This window comes from Notamacropus eugenii, chromosome 6, assembly GCF_028372415.1.
Source record: "Notamacropus eugenii isolate mMacEug1 chromosome 6, mMacEug1.pri_v2, whole genome shotgun sequence".
Classification (NCBI taxonomy): domain Eukaryota; kingdom Metazoa; phylum Chordata; class Mammalia; order Diprotodontia; family Macropodidae; genus Notamacropus; species Notamacropus eugenii.
In genome coordinates, this window is record NC_092877.1 from 70,514,574 (window position 1) to 70,541,272 (window position 26,699).

General features: G+C 39.2%; 1 protein-coding gene across 2 annotated transcripts in view; it reads left to right on the forward strand.

Annotated features, from left to right (window-relative positions):
- The window catches only part of NCAPG (non-SMC condensin I complex subunit G), a 65,438-nt gene extending 44,272 nt beyond the window's left edge, over positions 1 to 21,166 (forward strand). For both annotated transcript variants that reach the window (XM_072620340.1, XM_072620339.1), the window contains exons 15-21: positions 730 to 911; positions 13,913 to 14,087; positions 16,014 to 16,175; positions 16,475 to 16,616; positions 17,569 to 17,658; positions 18,352 to 18,424; positions 19,718 to 21,166. In XM_072620340.1, coding sequence (XP_072476441.1) covers positions 730 to 911; positions 13,913 to 14,087; positions 16,014 to 16,175; positions 16,475 to 16,616; positions 17,569 to 17,658; positions 18,352 to 18,424; positions 19,718 to 19,841 — 948 coding nt within the window. In that variant the 3' untranslated portion in view covers positions 19,842 to 21,166. The remainder of the gene's footprint in view (positions 1 to 729; positions 912 to 13,912; positions 14,088 to 16,013; positions 16,176 to 16,474; positions 16,617 to 17,568; positions 17,659 to 18,351; positions 18,425 to 19,717) is intronic.
- The last annotated feature ends 5,533 nt before the right edge of the window (positions 21,167 to 26,699 follow it).

Here is a 26,699-nt window from a genome sequence, read left to right on the forward strand (position 1 = left end):
TAAGACTAAGAAGAAAACCCAGCTCCTCCAGTGAAAACGCAGCTTCATGACACTGAAAAGAAAAGCTCTTTAGTGCACGAGCTGGATTGCAGAGATTTACTAAAGCTAAGACTAAAGCACCAGAGGCTTCCTACACTAAAAAGTGGTTTGAGCTGTGCTAGGTAGCTTCTGACGTCAGTTCCAACTCAGGAGAATCTAGGGTCTAGAATGTAGTTGTATTCTAAAGTAGGAAACTGGAAATCCATAGGACACACACACACACACACACACACACACACACACACACTGTACTGTCAGTCCAACAATTCTTCATAACATGTTACACTTATAAATATTGTCTTTGTCGATATAGTTTGGATAGATATTAATGTATAAGTTTAGTTCCCAAATGACTTTGACCTCTTTGAGCTGCCCAAAAGCTATTGCAAAGTTTGGAAACAATTTGTTCATTTTTACAAAATGGGAATACTGATGTTCTTCCTAGTAATGGTATGAAAAAAACACTTTGTAAACTCTGACTCTGGAACTCTCGGTTTATGCACAGCTGACCCAAGGTTAAATTATGAAATGAGCATGTGTCCTATTCTTTTAAAGAACTAGGTAGGTGAGTGGATATTGAGCATTATCTTTAGACAGTAACAATTTAAAATGTCAGGGATGACTCTTTGTCTATTTTAGAAGTAAGAAATAATTGTGAAAATATCCTGTCATTATCCAAATTTGTTTCAGATTTCTGAGCTCCGGACAGCTGCTGCAGAAGGACTAGCCAAACTGATGTTCTCTGGACGATTAGTTAGTAGCAGGCTTCTTTCTCGTCTTGTCTTGTTGTGGTACAACCCTGTGACTGAAGAGGATATTCAACTACGACATTGTCTAGGGGTGTTCTTCCCCACTTTTGCTTATGCAAACAGGTATTTGAATCAAATTAAAATATTAAAATGTAATTTTAAAAATGATTTAATTCATCATTTGAATTGTGAGCAAAATGAGGGAAAAGAAAGAGAAGCAAGAGGATTTTTAGAAGCACTTAAATATTACTAACTTTATAGAACATTTCAGCAGAGGCTGTTTTAGTCAATTTCTGTGAAATAAGTCCTCTTTTCCCCCTTTATTTCCCCCTGTAAAATTAGATATGTGCTCCCACTAAAAAATGATCACTAAATGGAATAAGTTAGAAATTTTAAGGCAGAAGTGTCTTAAAGCAGTTTAAATAAGAATTTGAATTTTTTTCCCAGATATTAATTTTTCCTGTTTAACATTTTGCTAGAACTCATTTCAAGAAAGGTTGGCAAGACTAGTTAAAAAGAGTTATCCCAAAGCATTTAAATACCAAAAAAAAGGGGGAAGGTAGAAAACAAACTTGAAAAAAGAAAAATATTTATAAAAAGTACTAAATCAAATCATTTTCTCCATCATGGAACCAGCACACCTGAATCCTAGTATCATGGTCAAAGATGTTTTTGTAAGGGAGGTAGATATATTAGACCAAGGAGGAGAGATCTTTGGTGAGGTAACAATTTTGAGGGCATCAAAGGATCAGTGTGAAAAATATCTGAAAAGAGGGGATGATACCAACGATATGGGGGAAAAAAATTCAGGGAAAGCATCAATCAAAATGTTTGAATCATCTGTACATGAATTAAGGGTATTCTTGATGAGAATTAGTAGGGACCAAGTAGACTTTTCCAAGCTATTTACATCATTAGAGGACATCTTTGCCATTTCAGTTTTTTGAAGGAAATAGAAAATATAAGATCCCATTTTGCTTATTGTTTGTTGATTATTAATAAGCATTTATTTTAGCAGAGCAAAAAAGTGACTTAGAGGCTCTTTTAAAAACGAAGCATCTCCTTTCCATATACCAAAATCATTAGATTCACAAAGTCATTTTTAAAATAATAATAGCTAATATACATAGCATTTTAAAATTGGCAGATGAATTTCCATGTATGACAATATTTTACTCTCACAACCACCTAGGACTTAGGTACTATTATTCCTAAAGAGGGTCAAATTGTCTTAGTTTGGAAATGGATTAAGGTAGAAACTCCTATGGTAAGCAGCAGTGGCTCCATTAGCACCTTCTGCACTTTCTGTTTGTCCAGGATAGGGAGACCTGGTCAAAAACCAAAAATCAAAACCATGTTTATTGCAGAAGGGACTTAAAAAATATTTCAGTGATTGTTATTTTGTATAAGTAGTTGCCATCTACGTTAATGACAAACATGATCATAATTGTTTTTCCTTTTTTTAAAATTCCTTCTACTAGTCTGTTAGAAAAATATTTTTGTAAACTTTTGGGAGCAATTTCTCATCTAGTTTTTCTCCCTTCATTGAAGATAGTTAAATTCAGTCCACATCTATGTAAGATTTATGAGTTATAAGATTTAGATTTGAAACATTACAGTATAATTAATAAAAAAGAAAGATTTAACTTCCAGATACTACTGTACTATAAGAAATGATAAGCAGGATTCACTCAGAGAAACCTGGAAAGACTAACATGAGCTCATGCAAAGTGAAATGTACTTTATACAAAGTAACAGCAATATTGTAGGATGATCAACTGTGAATGACTTAGCTATTCTCAGCATTACAACCATGCAAGATAAGTCTGAAGGACTTATGATGAAAAATGCTATCTACCCCAAAAGAAAGAACTGATGGAGTCTGAATGCAGATTGAAACATACTTTCTCTTTAACTTTATTTTTCTTGAGTTGTTTTTTTTTTGTCAGTGTTTCCTTTCACAACATGACTATTATGGAAGTCTTTGGCATGACTATGGGAACCTGTATTAAGTTATTTGCCCTCTCAATGGCAGGGGTGGGGAGGAAGGGAGAGAATTCAGAACTCAGAGTTTTAAAAATGAATGTTAAGTGTTTTTACATGTAACTAGGGAAAAAATACTTTTTTTCTTTTTAAAATGTTTATTTTTGGTTTTCAACATTCATTTCCACAAAATTTTGAGTCCCAAATTTTCTCCCCATTTCTCCTTTCCCCCCCCAGAAAACACTGTGCATTCTGATTACCCCTTCCTCCAGTCTGCCCTCCCTTCTATCACCACCTCCCTGTTCCCTATCTTCTCTCTTTTCTTGTAGGACGAGATAGATTTCTATACCCCACTACCTGTATTTCTTATTTCCCAGTTGCATGCAAAAACAGTTCTCCACATTCATTCCTAAAACTGTGAGTTCCAACTTCTCTCCCTTTTTCCCTCCCCACCCATCCCCACTGAGAAGGCAAGTAATTCAATATAGGCTATATATGTATAGTTTTACAAAAGACTTCCATAATAGTCATGTTGTGTACAACTAACTATATTTCCCTCCATCCTGTCCTGCCCCCCATTTATTCTGTTCTCTTTTTTGACCTTGTCCCTCCCCAAAAGTGTTTACTTCTAATTACTCCCTCCTCCCTTTTGCCATCCTTTCTGTCATGCCCCCCACCCCACATATCCCCTTCTCCTCTACTTTCTTGTAGTGTAAGATAGATTTTCGTACCAAATTGAGTGTGTATGTTATTCTCTCCTTAAGCCAAATGTGATAAGAATAAGCTTCACTTTTCCCCCCTCTCACCTCCCCCGTTTTCCCCTCCACTGAAAAAGCTTTTTATTGCCTCTTTTGTAAGAGATAATTTGCCCCATTCCATTTCTCCCTTTCTTCTCCCAATATATTCCTCTCTCACCCTTTAATTTTATTAGATATCATGCCTTCCTATTCAACTCACCCTGTGTTCTGTGTGTGTGTGTATATGTATGTATGTGTACGTGTACATGTACATATATATGTATAATCCCTCCAACCACTCACATACTGAGAAAAGTTCCAAGAATTACAAATATTATCTTTCCATGTAGGAATGTAAACAGTTCAACTTTAGTAAGTCCCTTCTGATTTCTTTCCTGTTTACCTTTTCATGGTTCTCTTGATTCTTGTTTTTGAAAGTAAGATTTTCTATTCAACTCTGGTCTTTTCATCAAGAATGCTTGAAAGTCCTCTATTTTATTGAATGACCATTTTTTCCCTTGAAGTATTATACTCAGTTTTGCTGGGTAGGTGATTCTTGGTTTTAATTCTAGCTCCTTTGACTTCTGGAATATGATATTCCACACCCTTCGATCCCTTAATGTAGAAGCTGCCAGATCTTGTGTTATCCTGATTGTATTTCCACGGTACTCAAATTGTTTCTTTCTAGGTCTTGCAATATTTTCTCCTTGACCTGGGAACTCTGGAATTTGGCTACAATATTCCTAGGAGTTTCTCTTTTTGGATCTCTTTCAGGAAGGAGGTGATCGATGGGTTCTTTCTATATTTATTTTGCCCTCTGGTTCTAAAATATCAGGGCAGTTTTCCTTGATAATTTCATGAAAGATGATGTCTAGGCTCTTTTATTGATCATGGCTTTCAGGTAGTCCCACAATTTTAAATTGTCTCTCCTGGTCATATTTTCCAGGTCAGTTGTTTTTCCAATGAGATATTTCACATTACCTTCAATTTTTTCATTCTTTTGGTTTTGTTTTATAATTTCTTGGTTTCTCACAAAGTCATTAGCCTCCATCTGTTCCATTCTAATTTTTAAATAAGTATTTTCTTCAGTGAACTTTTGAACCTCCTTCTCCATTTGGCTAATTCTGCTTTTTAAAGCACTCTGCTCCTCATTGGCTTTTTTCTTTTTCCAATTGAGTTAGCCTATTGTTAAAGGTGTTATTTTCTTCAGCATTTTTTTGAGTCTCCTTTAGCAAGCTGTTGACTTGTTTTCATGATTTTCTTTCATTGCTCTCATTTCTCTTCCCAATTTTTCCTCCACCTCTCTTGATTTTCAAAATCCTTTTTGAGCTCTTCTATGGCGTTGAGACCATTGCATATTTATTTTGGAGGTTTCGGATGCAGAAGCCTTCACTTTTAGGTCCTCCTCTGTTGGTATGCTTTGTTCTTCCTCATCCAAATGGATGGAAAAAAATACCTGCTCACCAAGAAAGTAGCGTTTTGTAGTCTTTTTTTTTTTTCCCCTTTTTTGGTCATTTTCCCAGTCATTTACTTGACTTTTGAGTCCTCTGTGAAGATCAGGGTACACTCTGGGGACCTGTAAGTTCTCAGTTCCTCCAAGGTGGCACAATCAAGGCCTTCACTCTGGTCTGGTAGCAACCACAGGCACTCTGTTCTGCCCAGAATCTGTGAGTAGGGTTCCCTCTCCAGAGCCACGCTAGCTCCACCACCAGCACTCTTCCTCAACCCAGGACCGCAACTCGGCTGAGACCCAGATCAGTCACTCAATTCCCTCAGCAGCTGTAGTCTGAGGGCTCCAAAAATGGACACTGCTGCTGCTGGCAGGGCAGACAGTGTTCCCTTCTCCCCCAGGTGAAAAAACTTTTTCACTGACCTTTGATGCTGCCTTTGGCATTTGTGGGCTGAACAATCTGGGAGCCACATCTTCTGCTGGGGATTCCACCCTCTTAAGCCTGTTCTGGTCCTGTCCCTGCCTTGCTGTGGCCAAGGCTGGTCTCTGAGACCTGTACGATAGAGCTTTTATGCCCAGAATCTGGGAGGCGGGTTCCCTCTCTACAACTGCCTCCAGTTCCTCCTCACCCCAGGGCCACCACTCAGGGCTGAGGTCCAGATCAGCAGTGTGCTTCCCCAAGGGTCTTTAGGCAGAGAGCTCCTAAAATGGACGCTGCGTTGCAGCAACTGCAGCCGGCTTTGGGGCTGCTGGAGCCAGACCATGTTCCCTTCTCACGCAGGTGAAAGTGCTTTTTCACTGACCTTTGCAGCTGTCTTTGGCATTTGTGGATTGAGTATTCTGGGAACCTTAGCTGTTGCTGAGGATTCTGCCCCTGAGGCCTGGTCACACCACGTGACCAAGACTGGGCTGTGCTCCACTCCAAGCCTGTCTACCTTCCAGGGTATCTTGGGCTGGAAATCTCTTTCACTCTGTCATTTTGTGGCTTCTGCTGCTCTAGAATTTGTTTAGGGTCATTTTTTACAGATATTTTATGGGTTATGAGGGGAGAACTAGAGTAGGTGTATCTTTCTACTCTGCCATCTTGGCTCTGCCCCCCAATAAATTTCTTTTTTTTTTTTTTGACATTTTATTTTTTTTAATTTATTTTCAGTGTTCTACAATCACTACCATATAACTTAGATTTTTTTTCCCCTAACTCCCCCCTCATTCCCCAAGACAGCATATAATTTTATATAGGTTCTACACACATTCCTATTAAATGCTTTTTTACCATAATCATATTGTGTATAAGAATTAAAATGAATTTGAGAAATAATGTAACAACCCAAAACATAACACAAAAGAAAATGATCTGCTACCTTTTGCAATTGTATTCCATAGTTCTTTCTCTGCTTATGGAAGGCATTTTGCCTTAAAAGACCATTCAGAATATTTTTAAGTCCTTGCATTGCAATAAAGTTCCAACTCTATCAGAAAAAACTCACATACTGTGGTCATTGCTGTGAACAAAGTTCTCCTAGTTCTGCTCCTTTCACTCAGCATCAGTTAATATAAGTCTTTCCAGGCCTCTCTGAAGTCTTCCTGTTCATCATTTCTTATAGCACAATGGTATTCCATTACATTCATCTACCACAACTTATTCAGAATTCCTCAATTGATGGACATCCCCTTGATTTCCAGTTTTTGGTCACCACAAAGAGAATTGCTATAAATATTTTTGTACATATGAGACCCTTTCTCATTTTTATGATCTCTTGGGGATACAGTCGTAGAAGTGATATTGCTGGGCCAAAGAGTATGCCCAGTTCTTTTAGCCCTTTGGGCACAGTTCCAAATTGCTCTCCAGAATGGTTGGATCAGTTCACAGCTCCACCAACAATGAATTAGTGTTCCAACTCTCCCACAACTTCTCCAGCATTTATCATCTTCCTGTTTTGTCATGTTAGCCAATCTGATAGGTGTGATGTGGTACCTCAGAGTTGTTTTGATTTACATCTCTAACCAGTAGTGATTTAGAGCATTTTTTCATAAGACTATGGATATCTTTAATTTCTTCCTCTGAAAACTGCCTATTCATATCCTTTGAGCATTTATCAATTGGGGAATGACTTGTATTCTTGTACATTTGACTCAGTTCTTTATATATTTTAGAAATGAGGCCTTTATCAGAGACACTAGTTGCAAAAGTTCTTTCCCAGTTTTCTGCTTCTCTTCGAATCTTGGTTGCATTGGGTTTGGTTGTGCAGAAACTTTTCAGTTTAATGTAATCAAAATTATCCATTTTACACTTCATCATGTTTGCTATCACTTCTTTAGTCAAAAATTCTTCCCTTCTCCATCCTTGCTCCATCAATTTATCCATAGCATCAATCTTTATATCTAGATCATGTTCCCATTTGGACTTTATTCTTGTGTTTTCTGTCAGAAACTATGCCTAGTTTCTACCACAATGTTATCCAGTTTTCCCAGCAATTTTTGTTGAACAGTGAGTTGTTGTCCCAGAAGCTGTGGTCCTTAATAAATTTCTAAGAAAAAAGAAAAAAAATCACATTGGAGATTAATCCAAAATGTTCACTTTACATATGAGAAAATAGTTTCAGGGAGGTTAAGAGCTTACCTGAAGTTACTCAGGCTATGAATAAATTATAGAGCTGAGATTCAACTTCAGGTTCCAAACTTTGTTCTCGGTTCATACCAGCATCTCACAGACTTTCTGGCATCATGGATTGGAGGCTCAGACTGCCTTTCTTGCTATCTATACCTGGAGTTAGACTCAGAAGAACAGTCACTTATTAGTGCCATAGCATCTTAAAATAGCAAGTTCCAATAACCATGTTTCAAATATGATTATAGTTTCACTTTGGCTAAGGAACATCTTTTGAGGCAAGTCTTAAGTGGCTTACATGCCTTTCTATACATATTCTAGTTCCTAATTAAAGAACAATCATAAAATCAAATTTACCATTAAAACCTCAACTTTTCCATCAATGCCAAATTTTACCCAAGGTTACCTTCCTCTAGTTAATTTAGACTAAAATTCTTTTCCCCAAACTAAAGATGTCTTTGATTTATTCTCAGTAATTACTTCAGTCAGTTGTTTTAATACTAATTGCTTTTATATCACTTTGTAACATGTCCAGTTTTTCTCCCCATCACTCCCCTCCCCCCACTTCCTGATACCTTGCATTCTGATTACTCCATCCCTCAATGAACCCTCCCTTCTATCACACCTCACCTTTCCTTTATCCCCATCTTCTCTCTTTTCTTGTAGGGTAAAATAAATTTCTATGCCCCATTCCCTGCATTTCTTATTTCCTGGTTATATGCAATAAAAATTCTCAACATTTGTTACTAATACTTTGAATTCCATCTTCTCTCCCTCCCTCCCTCCCCACCCATCCCCACTGAGAAGGCAAGCAATTCAATACAGACTAAATATGTGTTATTTTGCAGAACTTCCATAATAATCCTGTTGTGTAATACTAATTATATTGCTCTCTATTCTACTGAATCCCCCTTATTTTTTTTGATTTTTTTATTCCCTCATTTGACCTTGTCCCTTCCCAAAAGTGTTTATTTCTAGTTATTCCCTTCTCGCATTTGTCCTCCCTTCTATCATTCCCCTCACCCCTCTTGTCACCTCCTCCCCTACTTTCCTGTAGTATAAGATAGATTTTCATATCAAATTTAGTGAGCATGTTTTTCCCTCCTTCAGCCTTATGTGGAGAGAGTAGCTTCACTTTTCCCCTCTCCCCTTCTCCCTTTTCTCTTCCGTTGAACAAGATTTTTATCTCTTTTATGAGTTATAGCCTGCCCCATTCCATTTCTCCCTTTCTCCTCCCAGTATTTTCCTCCCTCACCCCTTAATTTTTATTTTATTTTTTTGTGTAGATATCATGTCTTCTGATTCAACACAACCTGTACTCTCTGTCTATATATGTGTATATATTTGTGTGTGTATGTACAATCCTTCCACCTACCCAAATACTGAGAAAAGATTCAAGAGTTATAAATATTTTCTTTCCATGTAGGAATGTAAAGTTCAGCTTTAGAAAGTCTTTTATGATGTCTCTTTCCTGTTTACCTTTTCATGCTTCTCTTGATTCTTGTATTGGAAAGTCAAATTTTCTATACAGTTCTGGTCTTTTCCTCAATATGAATGTTTCAGAGTCCTCTATATCATTGAATGACCATTTATTCCCTTAAAGTATTATACTCGGGAGTAGAAAGACGCACATACACATAGCTCTGAACCCACAACCCATAGAATGGCTACAGGGAAGTAACTCACGGCGAATTCCGCACCCAGAGGCCACGGAACATTGGAGCGAGGGAGATTTCTGTTCCAGAGAGACCTGCAAACCTCTCGCGGGGGGGTCCTTCGCGCTGCGGACTGGGCGCCAGGACTGGGAGCTGAGTGCAGCCCTGCCGCGGCCGCGGCACCGAGAGGAAAAGATCCGAGCAGGCTTCACAGACAGGATCTCCAGCGGCCACGCGGGTCCCTCCACCCACAGAGGGATCTGCAAACCTCTCGCAAAAGGTCCGTCGCGCTGCAGACACAAAGCCCAGCCCAGACCTGCTGCGGCCACGGCTGCGGCACCGAGAGAAACAGATCCGAGCAGGCTTCAGGGACGGGATCTCCAGCGGCCGCACAAGTCCCTCCACCCACAGGTGACAGGGGTGGGTGAGAGAGTCTCTTTGGCAGGTCGAGAGGGGAGTGGGGTGCCCCCATAATTCAGGCCCCCCCCCAGGAGGTAGAAGCTGAGAGGCGGCTGCAGACAGGGGCTCCCCAAGCGGGCGGGAGCCTGAATCCATTGCGGAAGGTCTGTGCATAAACCCCCTGAGGGAACTGAGCTTGAGAAGTGGCCCTGCCCCGATCTCAGCACCGGAACATAATCTCATACTGAATAGCAGCCCTGCCCCCGCCAAAAGCCCTGAGGCTGGAAGCAGCATTTGAATCTCAGACCACAAACACGGGCTGGGAGGATCAGGAGGTGAGGTGGGTGTGAGGAAAATATTCAGAGGTCAAGTCACTGGCTGGGAAAATGCCCAGAAAAGGGAAAAGAAATAAGACTATAGAAGGTTACTTTCTTGGCGAACAGGCATTTCCTCCCTTCCTTTCTGATGAGGAAGAACAATGCTTACCATCAGGCAAAGACACAGAAATCAAGGCTTCTGTGTCCCAGCCCACCCAATGGGCTCAGGCCATGGAAGAGCTCAAAAAGAATTTTGAAAATCAAGTTAGAGAGGTGGAGGAAAAGCTGGGAAGAGAAATGAGAGACATGAAGTCAAAGCATGAACAGCAGATCAGCTCCCTGCTAAGGGAGACCCAAAAAAATGTTGAAGAAATTAACACCTTGAAAACTAGCCTAACTCAATTGGCAAAAGAGGTTCAAAAAGCCAATGAGGAGAAGAATGCTTTCAAAAGCAGAATTAGCCAAATGGAAAAGGAGATTCAAAAGCTCACTGAAGAAAATAGTTCTTTCAAAACTAGAATGGCACAGATGGAGGCTAATGACTTTATGCAAAACCAAGAAATCACAGAACAAAGAGAGAAGAATGGAAAAATGGAAGATAATGTGAAATATCTCATTGGAAAAACAACAGACCTGGAAAATAGATCCAGGAGAGACAATTTAAAAATTATGGGACTACCAGAAAGCCATGATCAAAAGAAGAGCCTAGACATCATCTTTCATGAAATTATCAAGGAAAACTGCCCTGAGATTCTAGAACCAGAGGGCAAAATAAATATTCAAGGAATCCACAGAACACCGCCTGAAAGAGATCCAAAAAGAGAAACTCCTAGGAACATTGTGGCCAAATTCCAGAGTTCCCAGGTCAAGGAGAAAATACTGCAGGCAGCTAGAAAGAAACAATTCAAGTATTGTGGAAATACAATCAGGATAACACAAGATCTAGCAGCCTCTACATTAAGGGATCGAAGGGCATGGAACAGTATATTCCAGAAGTCAAAGGAACTAGGACTAAAACCAAGAATCACCTACCCAGCAAAACTGACTATAATACTTCAGGGGAAAAAATGGTCTTTCAATGAAATAGAGGATTTTCAAGTATTCTTGATGAAAAGACCAGAGCTGAAAAGAAAATTTGACTTTCAAACACAAGAATGAAGAGAACCATGAAAAGGTGAACAGCAAAGTGAAGTCATAAGGGACTTACTAAAGCTGAACTGTTTACATTCCTACATGGAAAGACAATATTTGTAACTCTTGAAACATTTCAGTATCTGGGTACTGGGTGGGATTACACATGCACACACGCTCACATACATAGAGACAGAGTGCACAGAGTGAATTGAATAGGATGGGATCATATCTTTAAAACAAAATGAAATCAAGCAGTGAGAGAGAAATATATTGGGAAGAGAAAGGGAGAAATTGAATGGGGCAAATTATCTCTCATAAAAGAGGCAATCAAAAGACTCATTAGTGGAGGGATAAAGAGGGGAGGTGAGAGAAAAACATGAAGTCTACTCTCATCACATTCCACTAAAGAAAAGAATAAAGTGCACACTCATTTTGGTAGGAAAACCTATCTCACAATACAGGAAAGTGGGGGATAAGGGGACAAGCAGGGTGGGGGGGATGATAGAAGGGAGGGCATGAGGAGGAGAGTGCAATTCGAGGTCGACACTCATGGGGAGGGATAGGATCAAAAGAGAATAGAAGTAATGGGGGACAGGATAGGATGGAGGGAAATATAGTTAGTCCTATACAACACAACTATTATGGAAGTCATTTGCAAAACTACACAGATATGGCCTATATTGAATTGCTTGCCTTCCAAAGGGAAGGGGTGGGGAGGGAGGGAGGAAGAGAAGTTGGAACTCAAAGTGTTAGGATCAACTGTCGAGTAATGTTCTTGCCACTAGGAAATAAGAAAAACAGGTAAAGGGGTATAGAAAGCTATCTGCCCCTACAGGACAAAAGAGAAGATGGAGACAAGGGCAGAGAGGGATGATAGAAGAGAGAGCAGATTGGTCATAGGGGCAATTAGAATGCTTGGTGTTTGGGGGGGGAGGGGATAAAAGGGGAGAAAATTTGTAACCCAAAATTTTGTGAAAATGAATGTTAAAAGTTAAATAAATAAATTTAATAATAAAAAAAAAAAATAAATTATTATACTCAGTTTTGTAGGGTAGGTGATTCTTGGTTTTAATCCCAGTTCCTTTGACTTCTGGAATATCCTATTCCAAGCCCTTCAGTCCTTTAATGTTGAAGGTGCCAGACTCTGTGTTATCCTGATTGTATTTCCACAATACTCGAATTGTTTCTTTCTGGCTACTTGCAGTATTTTCTCTTTGACCTGAGTACCCTGAAATTTGGCTACAATATTCCCAGAAGTTTTTCTTTTCAGATCTCTTTCAGGAGGTTATTGGTGCATTTTTTTTCAATATTTATTTTGCCCTCTGGTTCTAGAATATCAGGGCAGTTTTCCTTGATAATTTCATGGAAGATAATGTCTAGGCTCTTTTTTTTTGATCATGGCTTTCAGGTAGTGCCATAATTTTTAAATTGTCTCTCCTGAATCTATTTTCCAGGTCAGTTGTTTTTCCAATGAGGTAGTTCACATTATCTTCCATTTTTTCATTCTTTTGGTTTTGTTTTGTGATTTCTTGGTTTCTTATAAAATCATTAGCCTCCATCTGTTCCATTCTAATTTTTAAATAAGTATTTTCTTCAGTGAACTTTTGAACCTCATTTTCCATTTGGCTAATTCTGTTTTTTAAAGCATTCTTCTCCTCATTGGCTTTTTGGACCTCTTTTTCCAATTGAGTTAGCCTCTTTTGAAAGGTGTTTTTTTCCTCAGCATTTTTTTGGTTCTCCTTTAGTAAGTAGCTACCTCATTTTTCAAGCTCTTCTGTTGCCTTAGGTCAGTTTAAGTTCCCTTTGGAGGCCCTGGAGGCAGGAGCCTTGACTTCCTCTGATAGTATGCCTTGTTCTTCCTCATCCAAAAGGATGGGGGGGAGACACCTGTTCCCCAAGAAAATAACCTTCTGTGGTCTTATTTTTTTTTCCCCTTCTTTGGGTGTTTTCCCAGCCAGTTACTTGACTTCTGAGTTTCCTCTCCACAACCACCTTGCCTCCATTTCTGCCAAGCCATCACTGAGGGCTGAGATTCAGATGAGCTGCTCCAAACCCACAGGGGCAGGGCCGCTATTCAGTATGAGATTAAGATCAACTGCTCAGGTTGGGGCAGGGCTGCCACACGGGGCTCAGTTCCCTCAGGAGGTTTACAATGAGACTTTCAACAATGGATGAGGGCTGCTGCCTGCCTTGGGATCCCCACCCCACCAGTCTGCTGCTGCCTCAGCTGCTGCCACCTGAGGAGGCCTGAGTTGTGGGGATACCCTGCTCCCTTCTCGGACAGCTGAAAAAGCCCTCTCACTGACCTTTATGGTCAGTGTGGGTCACCTGTGGGTTGAGGGATCTGTACTGCTCCTGGAGATTCTGTCCCTGAAGCTTGCTCAGTCCTGGGCTCTGCTCTTCGTCCAGTGCAACAGACCTTTCTCATCGGTCTTTTGGGTCCCTGGGCTAGAAATCTCCTCCACTCCGTTGTTGTGTGACTTCTGCTGCTTTAGAATTTGTTGAGAGTCCTTCTTTACAGGTATTTTTTGGGTTGTGGGAGAAGAGCTAGTATATGTGCCATCTTGGCTCCGCCCCAAACTTTGTTCTCATTGTACTGCACTATTCCATTTCATGTTTCCCATAAGATCCTACCAACTTCAATGAGCTGTCTGCTTTTATTGCAGTATGATGGGCTCAGATAAAATGACCCTAGCCAAGATGTTTAGATGTCAGACTAATCTCTACATTACTTGAGTGAATTTTATGGGTAATGTTTGTTAATGTTCATTTGGTTTTCTTCTATTCTTAAAAAATTTGAATTTCATAATATTTTAATAATGCCTCAATTTTTTATAACAGGACTAATCAGCAGTGCTTTGAAGATGCTTTTTTCCCAACTCTGAAAACATTGCTTAATGCGCCCGCCTCTTCTCCTTTAGCTGAAATAGATATTGCTAATGTAGCTGAACTACTTGTAGACTTGACAAGACCAAGTGGATTGAATCCTCAAACCAGAAATTCTCAGGACTATCAGGTAAATCTGTTAGCGATTCAGGGGCTCAGCCCTTACGGTCAAGACACAGAATTGAAAGAGACCTGCAAACATGGAGTTTGCCTCTGGGCTGCCTGTACACTCTCTGAGGGATTATGTTGAGATGTTCACTAGCAGGCGCTTTTGTTTGTTGCAGTGAGTCCTTTGAAGGGATGAAAAGTAAAGAGGGTTATAGATCTTGCCCTTAGAGAACACAGAACTACTGTTACAAAATATAGACCCTTTGAAGACTGACTTACTGATGGCTGTTCTGTTTGAAGATTAGGATTATCATTACCAAGCAACCTGCACAGCAACTCTATAAGCAAGATAATATTTTTTCTAAACCATTTTACAGATGAGAAAATTGAGGCATATAGTAGCAAAATGACCTCCCTAAGGTCATAGAGCCAAGAATTAAATCTTGGGCTTCTACCTGTAAGTCCAGTGATCTTTTTACTCTGCCACACTGATTTGTAAATTCTGCTGAAGGGTTTCAAAGTTGGACAAAATCAGTCGGTTCTTTTATAGTTATCATGAAACATAGAAGGTGATGTGTGAAATGTCAAGTGTTTAAGGTGAAATAAGGAATTCACACAGTTCACTTAAGTAATCAAATATTTATTGAGTCCTTGCTGTGTGTAAGGCATTGTACCAGTTGTTACTGGGTACTAAATTTATATGGGGAGAAAATGATAGATACTTGGAATTCAGAAGACTTGAAAGGTCACTCTAGAAAACCTTTCCCTTGCCCTTTTACAAGTGGAAGAAGTCAGTTCTATCTTAGCTAGCTCTAGTTGTTAGGAATTTTTTCATTAAATTGAACTGTAATCTGCCCTTCTTCAGCTTCCACTTACTGCTCCTTGTTCAGTCCTATGACCAAGCAAAGCAAGTCTCTCCCTCTTCCACAGAACAGCTTTTCAGATATTTGAAAGTGCCAGTCAGGTTCTCCCTACAATTTTTTTTTTTTGCTTCCTTGTTCTAAAGCTCCTTTTATGGGATGCTTTCTGATTCCTTCATCATCCTGGCTGCCCTCCTCTGGGCCAACCTTTACTGCTGTTCCTAGAATGGAGTGGCCAGAACAATACATTCTTGCAGGTATGACCAGTGCACATTATTAGCATGTCACTTCTCTTCTTTTGGATACTGTGCTTATATTAGTATAACTTATGACATCTCCACCTGAAACTACTAATAAAAGGTAGTATAGAATTTGTGAGACACAAGTGACACTGTCAAGTCCTGTAGGAATTCAGGCAGTGAGAGAGAGATCATTGTAGCTGAGATGGTTAATGCAAATTTCTGGGAGGAAGGCACGAGACTCAATCTGATATTTGAAGGAAGGTTATTTATTCCTCAGATAAGTGGAGAAGAAAAGAATGACATGCTAAAAGGACATATGCAAAGGGATAGAGGCAAGAATGTGTAAGTTATTTTTTGGAAACCCTGTCTGGGATTAATTTGGGGGAATAATGTAAGATATTAGATTGTAAGGGGTATTGAATTGCCTACTCATTGAATTTGGACTTGATCTTGTGGGCAGGAAAAAAGTTGATGAGGAAGAGTGTGATAATAAAAAAATATTTTAGAGAATTTTATCTTCCTGCACAGTGTAAAAGAAATTGGAATCAGGATCTGAACTAGATCATGTAAATGGGAATAACCAGTGAAGGAGTTGATAAAAGTATTGTAAAGAAAGACTTGGTCACTAGGTGTTTACAAGGGTCAGGGAAGAAAAGAAGAGGAAGAAATGACTGCCAAGTTCCCCTTTTGTGGCTGGTAAAACACGATGGCTGTTGACACAGTAACTCAGGAGGAGAGAGAGCAGAATGTACAACAGGAAATATTCAGCATCAGAGATCTGGATCTCAGTCAAGTCAATCATACATGCGTCTGATTTTCACATATACTTTCCTTTTGCTTTTCTAGGCTTCAACAGTACATGATAATCTAGCCATAAAAATTTGCAATGAAATCTTAATAAGTCCATGTGCACCAGAAATTCGCATTTATGTAAAGGCCTTGAATTCTTTAGAACTCAGTAACAGTTCTACAAAAGAACTTACCGTGTTATTGGATGAGATTCTTGAGGTGTGTAAGTAAATTAAAATGTAGCAATGTAAACATATATATGGAAAATAAAATGCTTATCTTAAGGAATTTATATGTATTGTTAGCTCCCTTTTAACCAGTAGAATTCTTAACTGAATACTATTTAAGTAGATTTTGCTTTTGAGAAACAGAATTATTTCTCTGCTAAGGCATTTGGTTAAATTTCATATTGTTTGGGAATATGATCATATAACTTGATGTCAATTTAATGTTCTGTTTTGAAGGAAGATTAAAAAATTTCACTTAAGTTGTATTATTAATTATCTTCCGAATTGCAGGAAGTAAAAGATCGGACATGTTTGAGAGCCTTAGAGAAAATCAGGATACACTTGAGCAAAGGAAGTAATGAACATGGTGACCAGTTTCCAAGAGCACAGGACGCTGATAACACTACCATGGCCGTTAATCAGACTGAGGAAGGTAAATGAAATGTAGTCATTTCTGTCCTCTAAAATACAGTTTGGCTTAAGTAAATGAAATATTTTTCTAGTCAGCTCATATATGTACAGTATCTCATAGAACTGGAAAGAACTTTTAAATGATCTAATTCAAGTACCTCATTTTATAAAAGAAGAAACTGAGACCCAGATAGGGCAAGTAATGATTTGCCTGAGGTTATACATCATTTCCTCTGCCAGACTGAGCTCCTGGAGGATGGCGACAACATGTTGTCTTTCATTGTATAGGAGAGGGAGCCCACCAGCCCACTCTACTCCTGACAGCTTTAATCATTAGGAAGTGTCTCCTGACATTAAACCCAAGTCATCCTTTTTGCTCCTTGTGCCCACTGTTCTTGGTTCCTCACTTTTGCCTCTCAAGATCCCTAGTTACTTCCACAGTTCAAACATTACCTTCTATACATGGCCTTTTCCTGTCTTTCCCCTTTTCTCCCCAGATATTATTGCCTTCCCTTCTCCTCCACCCCCACTTATATTCATTTTTACATAATTTTGTATATGTGTGACTTCCACAATTCAATGTAAGTTCCTTGAGGGCAGAGACTGGTTCATTTTTTTCTTTGTATTCTGTAGCCTTAAGCATGGTATGTGACATACAGTGGACACCTAAGAAACATTGGTTGATTTTGTATGAGATATTGTTGAACAGCATTTAGGATTATTTGCCGTTATACTGTGGAGTGCATTTTTGTACATTAGTAAATAGTCCATCAATTTTTAGATGTGTCATAGAGGGTCTAGAATTCTGAAGTCATAGGAATACAGAAAACTCAGTGCTTAGAATTTAATAACTTTTCAGTATAAATTATGGTTTGTATGTCATTTCTAGTGTTACAGAGATGATACTAATACTAAGGCCAAGTAAAATAAGTACTTTAGAAGAATTTGATTTATCTTTTGTATTTCTTTAACAGAAAAGAATAAAGAAATGTTTCAGACTCCTTTTATAACCAAAAGTAAAGGTGTTGAGACACTTAAATCTACTGTATCCAAGGTTAACAAAGGTACTGCTCTCACTGTTTATGTCAAAATAAGACATTATTTGTTTTCACTTACAGACTATGTATTCCTTCTGATCATTATTGATCCATGCTTATTAACTGCTTAGGTATATTCTGCTAGATGTCTCATTCTTTTCTACTAACATTAACAGAATCTTGAGAATTATAAGGGCCCTTATACCTTAGGGTACCTAGTCCTCCTTCATTCCTTCCCTCTTCCTCAGACATTCTTTTTGTGTGCAGGGCACTGTTCCAGGTGCTTGCAGAGATGAAAAGTTTATGTAGGACATGATCTTGCTACTTAACATTTAGGGGTTGGGGATAAGACATAAACATAGCTATAATACAGATATTATTGAATGCATCCTCAAGGTGCTAAGTAAGGTGCTATGTGAGATCTGAGCAGGAGGTGCCTGTTGGTGGGACAAGAGAGATCCAGGAAGGCTTCGTGGAGGAGGCCTCATTTGAGCTGGGTTTTATAGAAATTGGTAGGAATTTAATAGAGGAGGAAGGATACTCCATGCGTAGGAAACAGTATGAGCAAAAAACAAGTGTCTAGAAAGCAAAGGATATGCTCAAAGTGCGAAAGCCCAATTTAACAGGAAGGAGGGATGTCATATTGATGTAGGGTCTCAGTGGTACACAGTACTGGTAAGGTGTGTTTTATTGTTAATAAACTGTTGACTTTTCTTAAAGGACGGAGAAAAGTCACAACTGCTTCAAGATCTGTGAACAGAAGACGTCAACACGCTGACACTAATTCTGAAAGGTACATATGGAACAGGCCTCTTAGTCCATCTTTCTCCAAACATTGTAATTCTTCCTGCACTCTCTCCATGTGGGGCAGATTTCATGTGGCAGGAAAATTGAGAATAACTGTCCATACCCACCGAAGTTGAGGAGTGTGGTTCTGGGAGCAGAGCACTAGGCTTGGGGTCGGGAAGACCTGGTTCAAATCCTGCCTTGGGCTTTTGCTAGCTGTGTGACCGTGGAGGGCTGTGGTGAGGCACAAATGAGATAATATTTTCCATTTACTTTACAGACTTTGAAGTGCTGTAAAAATATCAGTTACCATTAAATGTCCCACGTTCCAATTCAGTTGATGCTGCTGTACCTCTTCTTCCCCCCACCTCCGAAGTAGATCGTGGGCCCTGTAATTAACACAGCATTTTCTGTAAGGGTCTGGCACACAACAGCTGTTCTCTGGTTTGGTGTTTATTTTCATATCTTCATCTAACTATATATTCCAAGATTAAATAGTTAACAAAACCACAACCTCACTCTTCCTGAGTTTGAGATTTGTTTAGACTCTACCAATAACAATAATGATATAATGACATTTATGTAGCTCTTAAGGTTTGCATGGTGCTTTCACATTATCTCATTTGATTCTCACAGTAATTCTGAGAAGTAGGTATTACAACTACCCCCACTTTCCAGATGAAAGAAAGAGGCAGAATAACTGGAAAAGAGACTTTTGGTCTCTGTAAAAAGACTACAGCTCATCATTTCAGCTAAAAAGTTAGTTGAAATATTCAGTCCCGCTAAGTAGACCTGTTTGTGCTTTCAGAAAATCATTTTTTTATCAATGTTTCCTAAGCTCAGGTGAAAAAAAAGGGCTTTTTTGAGGACCTGACAGAATAATGTAAAATATATGAGATAAGAGCATTGAGCTAGCATTTCTAATATTACTTCTGAGAGAATGGGAATAATTTTGAGTAGCTGATAGTAACTTTATTTCTTTGCAGATGTTACACTAATCTTGGTTTGAGACTTTTTGAAGTGAAATTGTATCCGTATCCCTTTGACATAAAAGCAACATTGAGTTTTTCCAACAAACATGTAAACTAGTTTTTTTAATAAGTAAATACTGTTAGGATTGGTGTTGCTGTTGTCTCACTAGTGTTATGGAGGCGCTGGTTCTGTGGCTGAATTACTTGCATGTAATTAAGATGAACTATAGAAAGGTGCTTTGTAGCAGCAGGAGGTTTAGACATTTTAAATATGAATGAAATGTTTTAAAGTTTATAATTTTATTAATGATTTTCATATTCTCTTTTAGTGACCAGGAAATACCAGAGCCAGTTTCAGAGGTGAAGGTGAGACTACCAAGACGAGCTAAAACAGCAGCTTTGGAAAAAACAAAACTAAACCTTATTCCATTTCTTGGTGAAGAAGACAGCTAAGAAATAAGACGTAGTAAAGTTGAATTTTTAAATACCAGTGTTTTATCATTGTTTTAAAATTTTTCATTTTTTCTACTTCAATGGCTTACATTTTTTGGCAGAAAAATGATTTCTTTTTACTTGTATTAATAAAAATTAATACTTGCATTTTTTATTATTTTGTTTTCAGTGTTCTACAGTCACTTCCTATATCTTAGATTTTTTTCCCTTCCTTCCCCCTTACCTCCTCACTCCCTCCCTGAGATGGCATACAATTTTATATAGGTTCTACACATATATTCCTATTAAATACCTTTTCACCTTAGTCATGTTGCACAGAAGAATTAAAATGAATGGGAGAAACCATAAAACAAAACATAACATAATACAAAAGAAAATGGTCTGCTTCATTCTGTGATCCAGTTCCATAGTTCTTTCTCTGGATGTGGAAGGCATTTTGCCTTAAGAGTCCATTGGGAATTTTTTAAGTAAGTCCTTGCGTTGCAATGAAGTACTAAGTCTACCAGAAAAATTCCTCACACACTGTGGTTGCTGTGTACAAAGTTCTGGTTTTGCTCCTTTCACTCAGCATCAATTCATATATGTCTTTCCAGCCCTCTCTGAAGTCTTCTGTTTATCATTTCTTATAGCACAATAGTATTCCACTACATTGACGTACCACTACTTGTTCGGCCATTCCCCAATTGATGGGCATCCCCTTGAATTCCAGTTTTTGGCAACTACAAAGAGTGCTGCTATAAATATTTTTGTACATGTGAGACCCTTTCCATTTTTATGATCTCTTTGGGATACAGTCTTAGAAGAGATGTTGCTGGGTCAAAGGGTATGCACATTTTTGTAGCCCTTTGGGCATAGTTCCAAATTACTCTCCAGAATGGTTGGATCAGCTCACAGCTCCACCAACAATGAATTAGTGTTCCAACTCTCCCACATCTCCAGCATTTATCATCTTGCTGTTTTGTCGTGTTAACCAATCTGATAGGTGTGATGTGGCACCTCAGAGTTGTTTTCATTTGTATCTCTCTAATCAATAGTGATTTAGAGCATTTTTTCATATGACTATAGATAGCTTTAATTTCTTACTCTGAAATCTGCCTGTTCGTATCCTTTGACAAATTTTCGTTATTAGTCTTCTGTTCTGTACCAGCTTCCTTCAGAGTCTTATTCATTGTTTGGCTTAACTCCTTTTTCTAAACATTGCTTTTTTTTCTAGATGTTGTTTTGTTAATTATATCTGTCAAAATTTTTAAATGAAAAACTCTACTTAATGCTGTTGTCCAAGTTAATTACTGAGTTTTCTCATTTATAAAATTCAAAGAATTTCACTTTTCATTTGTCGGTGTAACTTATTTTCTCAACAATTAACTTAAATTTCAAACCAGAAAAAAAGTGAAAAACCATATACCATAAAAAACTATGTACCATATATAGATTTTGTCTTGAGGCAGGATTGCAAATCCTATGAACTTAAGTCACTTAATCTCTGTCCTTACCTGTAAAATGTGGATAATACATGTTCTGTTTTAGAGAAGTTTTATGCCTGTCATGAGAGAATTCATAAAAAGGGTTTTGTAAATTGTAAAGTAAATATTAACTGTTGGGATGAGGGGGAGGGAGGCACTCTAAAGAGCTAGGGCAGTAGACCCTCAGAGCCTCTTTTCTTCTGTTTTGATCATAAGTGTCTACATGAAGCCATTGTGCTGTGGTCCTAGAAACTAAGCACATGAGAAATTGGATGTGGTTTTAGTTATGTCTCAGGGATGATCTAGGTTATAATTAGAAGATTCTGAGCATCAGATTGAAAGTTAAACTATTGCCACACAGTGAAATAAGATATTAATGCTGTTGAATATGAGCATTATAGTTCTGGAGCTAGAAGATGTTTGAGGTCATTGAGACCGGCTGAGCCCCTCATCCTACAGGTGCCCAGTGTCCCACAGCTGGGAGGTGTTAGAGACCAGATTTGAGGCAGCAGTGCTCTGTTTCATATCCCTGGGCTGTCACTCCTCCCGTTTAGTCCCATATTCAGAATTTCTGCCAACGTCCATGAAAAAACTGGGCTGCAAGGGCACTGCATGTCAGAAGCAAAATGAAAGAGAAAGCAATAAAAAATGAGGGCTGAACTGTTATTACATGAAATGGAGGATGCCATCACACACCCTTCTGTGCTTGGCAGCACCTGTGCTGCCCCCTTTGGTAAAGGAGGCATCATGTGGGGCTCAGGTGAAGGAGCTGAGCACCTGTAGTAGGAAAGACCATGGGGGAAGGGCAGCTTGCCTCCCACTTTTGTTGTGTTTTTCACACCCTATTGTTCCAAACACGCTGCAGCTTCTTAGAAAGTTCTGTTCAACCCTAAAAGTATCATTTTGAGAATAAAATACAAACGAGAAACCAAGATCATTTTGAAGGATAGGGAAAAGAGGGTAGAGATGATACCAAAAGGGAAAAAAACTCAATATACTGAAATAATTGGAGAGGAGAGTACTGGATGTGAAGTCAAAAGATCTGGGTTTGAATTCTACCTTCACTACTTCATGTGTGATTTTGAGCAAGTCACTTAGCCCTTTGATCTCCATTTCCTGCTTTGGAAAATGAGGTATTGTATTGGACAATCTTATTAACATGAAGGAGCTGAGAGTCCTGTATATCTTTAAGTCTTGGGTCAAATAGAATGCCCCAAATAAACTATTCAGTGCTAAAGATTGCTTTTTATCCTAACAACCCAAGCCTTTGACCCCAAGTCACAAAAACTGGTTGCAGTTAGTCTTCAAATTGTTTTGTCATTACTATCAAGGTCTTTTTTCCCCAAATTGGAATTAGGCTCTCCAAAACCTAGTTACTGCAGATGATCTTGGGTTGGGGGAGAAACACTCGTGGGAGTTAGGGGACACAAAACACTAAGAGGAGAGATCAGTGACTGACCTAATAGAAAACGAATATTTAAATATTCTGTGGGTGGTATGTGCCACAGTGGCAAACAAACAATGGTCTGAGTGTAGGAAGCTTCTTGGGGTGGTTTGTTTATGAACTGGGTTCTTAAGGAGAGATCCACAGGTTAATTTAATAGGTGAACAGTGCAGAAGTGCATCCCAAATTGAGTGAAGCGAATTTTAAATATAGAAATTGGTATAAGCAAGTCTATAGATATATAGGTTTATTGTCAGAGTAGTTGTTTATTGGTTAGCATGGGGGTGGGGAGGTAGGTAATTAGCACAAAAATTTAATATGAGGTGGGGAGGAGGGGAATTGATAAGATATCCTTGAATGCTAAACTGAGGAATTGAATTTGATGTTATGAAACAGGAAATCCCTGTAGGTTTTTGAACTGGGGAATAATGTGACAAAAGAGTGTAGTTGAGAAAGAAATGGCCTATTTAATGTTCCCCATAGATAACATTCTATCTCCTATCTGCACCTCTGCATAGTGTCTCAATCTCCTACCATGAGCCAAAGGAAAAAACAACTCAAGAAACTGAGATTCTGTTGGGAGAGAGAGCATGTATGTATTCAAGAATATGCAGAACAGAGGGGAGTTTGGGGGCAGGGGCCAGGATATTAGCAGTTAGGGGAACCTGGGAAAGACTTTGGTTGAAGGGGAAGCTGGAGCTGAGTCTTGAAGGAAATAAGAGATGAGTTTTGATGAGCTAGAGGTAAGGAGGATGTGCATTCTGGACACCTGGAAATGCAAAGATAAGAGGGGGAGTATCCAGGTAAGGAATCAAAAAAATGCATTCCTCTCCACCTGTGAAGCTTAGAGTCCCTTGTTTCCTTCTATGAATCAAATTCATTTATTGACCATCTACCCCTTGCCAAGGACTGTGCTAAGCATTGGAGCTACAGATACCAAAGGTAGTCTCTGCTCTCAAGGAATTTACATTATGATGGGAGAGGGGATTCATATGAAGGAGTGGGGGAGAGGGACTTATGGTCTGGAAATTCGTTAAGTGGAACAATTGACAGCCCTTTAATGGAAGCACTGGTGGATTAATCTGATCACAAGTTCTTGAGCAAGAGAAGGAAAAAAGAGTAATGGGTGACGAGGTGCAGTCTCTGGAGGTCCAGTTTTGAGAATGGACATGTAGGGACAAGAAATTTCCACCCAACTCCCTCATTGGTCTCTTAAAATTGATGGATTATAACTGACATACTTAGTCAAATGGTATGATGTGCCCATCCCGTGGCCAACAAACTTCAATTTGGCCTTCCTAACATGACTAATATCAAGTCTGCCTTTCCCAATTTTCTCGTCCCTAACCTGTTAGCCCTCTACCCATTTTCCCTTCCACTGGGATTCTGTCCTTAGAATTCGTGCCTTTTTGTATTACAACTTTTCCTTTCATACTCCTTCCCATTTTGTAGTCACAGAAACCCAGATTCTTTTCCAGAAGATGACTTCTTTCCTGGCCGTCCTCACCACTACTTTATAGCTTTTCTTTCATGTCTATTGACACACTATACCTGGAAGAAGAGTAGGCATACACCTCAATTTTTTCTCAATCACCTTCGGACCCATTGTCATCATTCAGCAGCTACTCCATCCCGATCTATTACCCTATACCTCCTGGTGACTTGTCTGTTGTTAGCGCCTTGGTTTGCTCACCTTCCTCAAGGAATGCAGTACCTGGTTCACAGTCTTCCTTCCCACCCCAACCCTTTGCTGATGTAGGGGGCTTAAATGTACGCGTTGATGTCCATTCATACATTCTGCTGTCCATCAGTCACATCTCCCAATATGTTCCACGTTTTCACTCAAAAAAGGAAAGAGGAGTGAAATTTGAAGTGATAAATTGAGAATAGACAGTCTCTAAAAGATGCTTTCAGTCTTTTCATTAAGGTATGTGTTGATTATGCAGGAAGAGAATACCTGCATACACCATTTATTTTTAAATAATGTGTTATTGTATTTTAATGTAACCCCACTCCCAAAGCCCTTTGGTAGAGGTGGATGCCTTGCCCTGTAGCTTTTGAGTGCTCGAGTCTCTTTGGACTTCTCTATCATGTCTTCCCTTCTACATGCTGAAGTGAGGTTGGCCTCATGCATCTTCACTCTTGAAAGGTAGAAACCAGAGGGACCTGAAGAGAATTGGCGACTGGAAGATTTAGTGAAGCCTGGAAACCACTGGAGGTTATTGGAAGTTTTCTGGCACTGGTCAGCTCCAGTCTGCCCCTTGCACAGGTGCTGGGCAGGATATCCATCCCTACCAGTGAGGAGAGGGTCCCATACTGGGGTCACATAAACTGTCAAAACCACTCAGGGTTGGGGGGCCAAGAACAACACATTTATACTTGGCGATCCCCTGAAGAATCAGAGGAGATGGACACCCAGTTGAGATCACATAACAAATCTGTAGTGGACACCCAAGCAGCATGTTTGTGTGACTGACTCCCCCAGTGCTTGTGGGACTGAAGGCAAATAGTTGGAGTAATTGTTTTGAAATCCAGAACCTCAATATAGGGGTTTGAAAAAGGATGGTTAACATTAGGACAAGAAGGCATGGTACCTACAAGATGAAGCTGAGTGGTCCAACCACAGCATCATTTTTGGAGGGAGAAAAGGACAGATTACTGTCTCTATGCCTAGATTGTAATAATAATAGTAACTAACATTTATATAGTGCCTACTCTGTGCCAGACGCTGTGCTAAGCACTTAAAAACATCTCATTTAATCCTCATAGCCTTGGGAGGAGATGCTATTATTATCCCCATTTCACAGATGAAGAAACTGAGGCAAACAGGTGCCCCAAAGGTCACACAAGTAGTATCTGATGACTCAGGTCTTCCTCACCACCGGCCTAGATACTGTTATCCACTGTCCACTTCACCACCCTTTCTTATCCCTTACAGTCTCACTCCACTTAGAATCTGTCCCTTCCTTTCCCTTTTCTTTTAATAAGCCTTTCCTGATCTCCCTGGTCAGTGTTATGTCCTCAAATTAACATCTATTTACTTACCTGTTTATGTGCTGCATCAACGTAAGCTCCACGAGGGCAGGGGTTGGATATTTGTTTTGTCTTTGGTTCTTCAGCATCTAGCGTGATACTTTGCATACAACAGGTAATGATACTTGTTGGCATGTATTGGATGGGTAGGATTTGGTAGCAGATATTAGATAGAGATATTAGATTGACTATGGCAATAAGCGGAAAATGATAAGAGGTAGGTCGTGAGGCCAAGGCACTAAGAGGGTGGTGCCATTCCCAATGAGAAAACTGAAAATGGCCACCCAGTGAGGGTGTTCAGTTTTCCCCAAAACCGTGGGACTTTCAAGAGATGTGCAACTTCCGTCTCTGGAGGAAGGGGATGACAGAAACTGGAAGGCACAAGGTGGCTGATTCTCCTGAGTGAAGAAGAATGATGCTAAAGCAGAAGTGATTCATCTTTCATGCAGGTAGCAAACCAAAAGAGAATCCACTACATATAAATTTACTGACTACAATTTAACTGCTTTTGTAATTCATGCTTCAGAATAAAATTACTTTGGGGTTGACAGCAAATATGAGAAATTGACTTAAAAAGCAATATAAAACAATAATAAATCCTTACAAATTAAGTGACTAAAATGTTTACATTTGGGAAGGCATCTGTGAAGTTTTTTTAGTGTAACTGATATATGAGTAAGCATATACACAGCATATCCATTGGTTTCCTCAGTTTTGCTCTTTCTCCCATTTTGGAGAATTTTAACTATTTCCTTTTTCTATGAAAAAATAAGATGGTATCTGACACCCATCTAGTCCCTTATGTGAAAAAAAGATTTTTTAAAATCCCATTATTCCCTCACTGGTGGCTTTGTGATAGTGCTGGAGTTGGTATCTGGAAGGCCTGGGTTCACTCTGACATTTATGGGTTATGTAGCC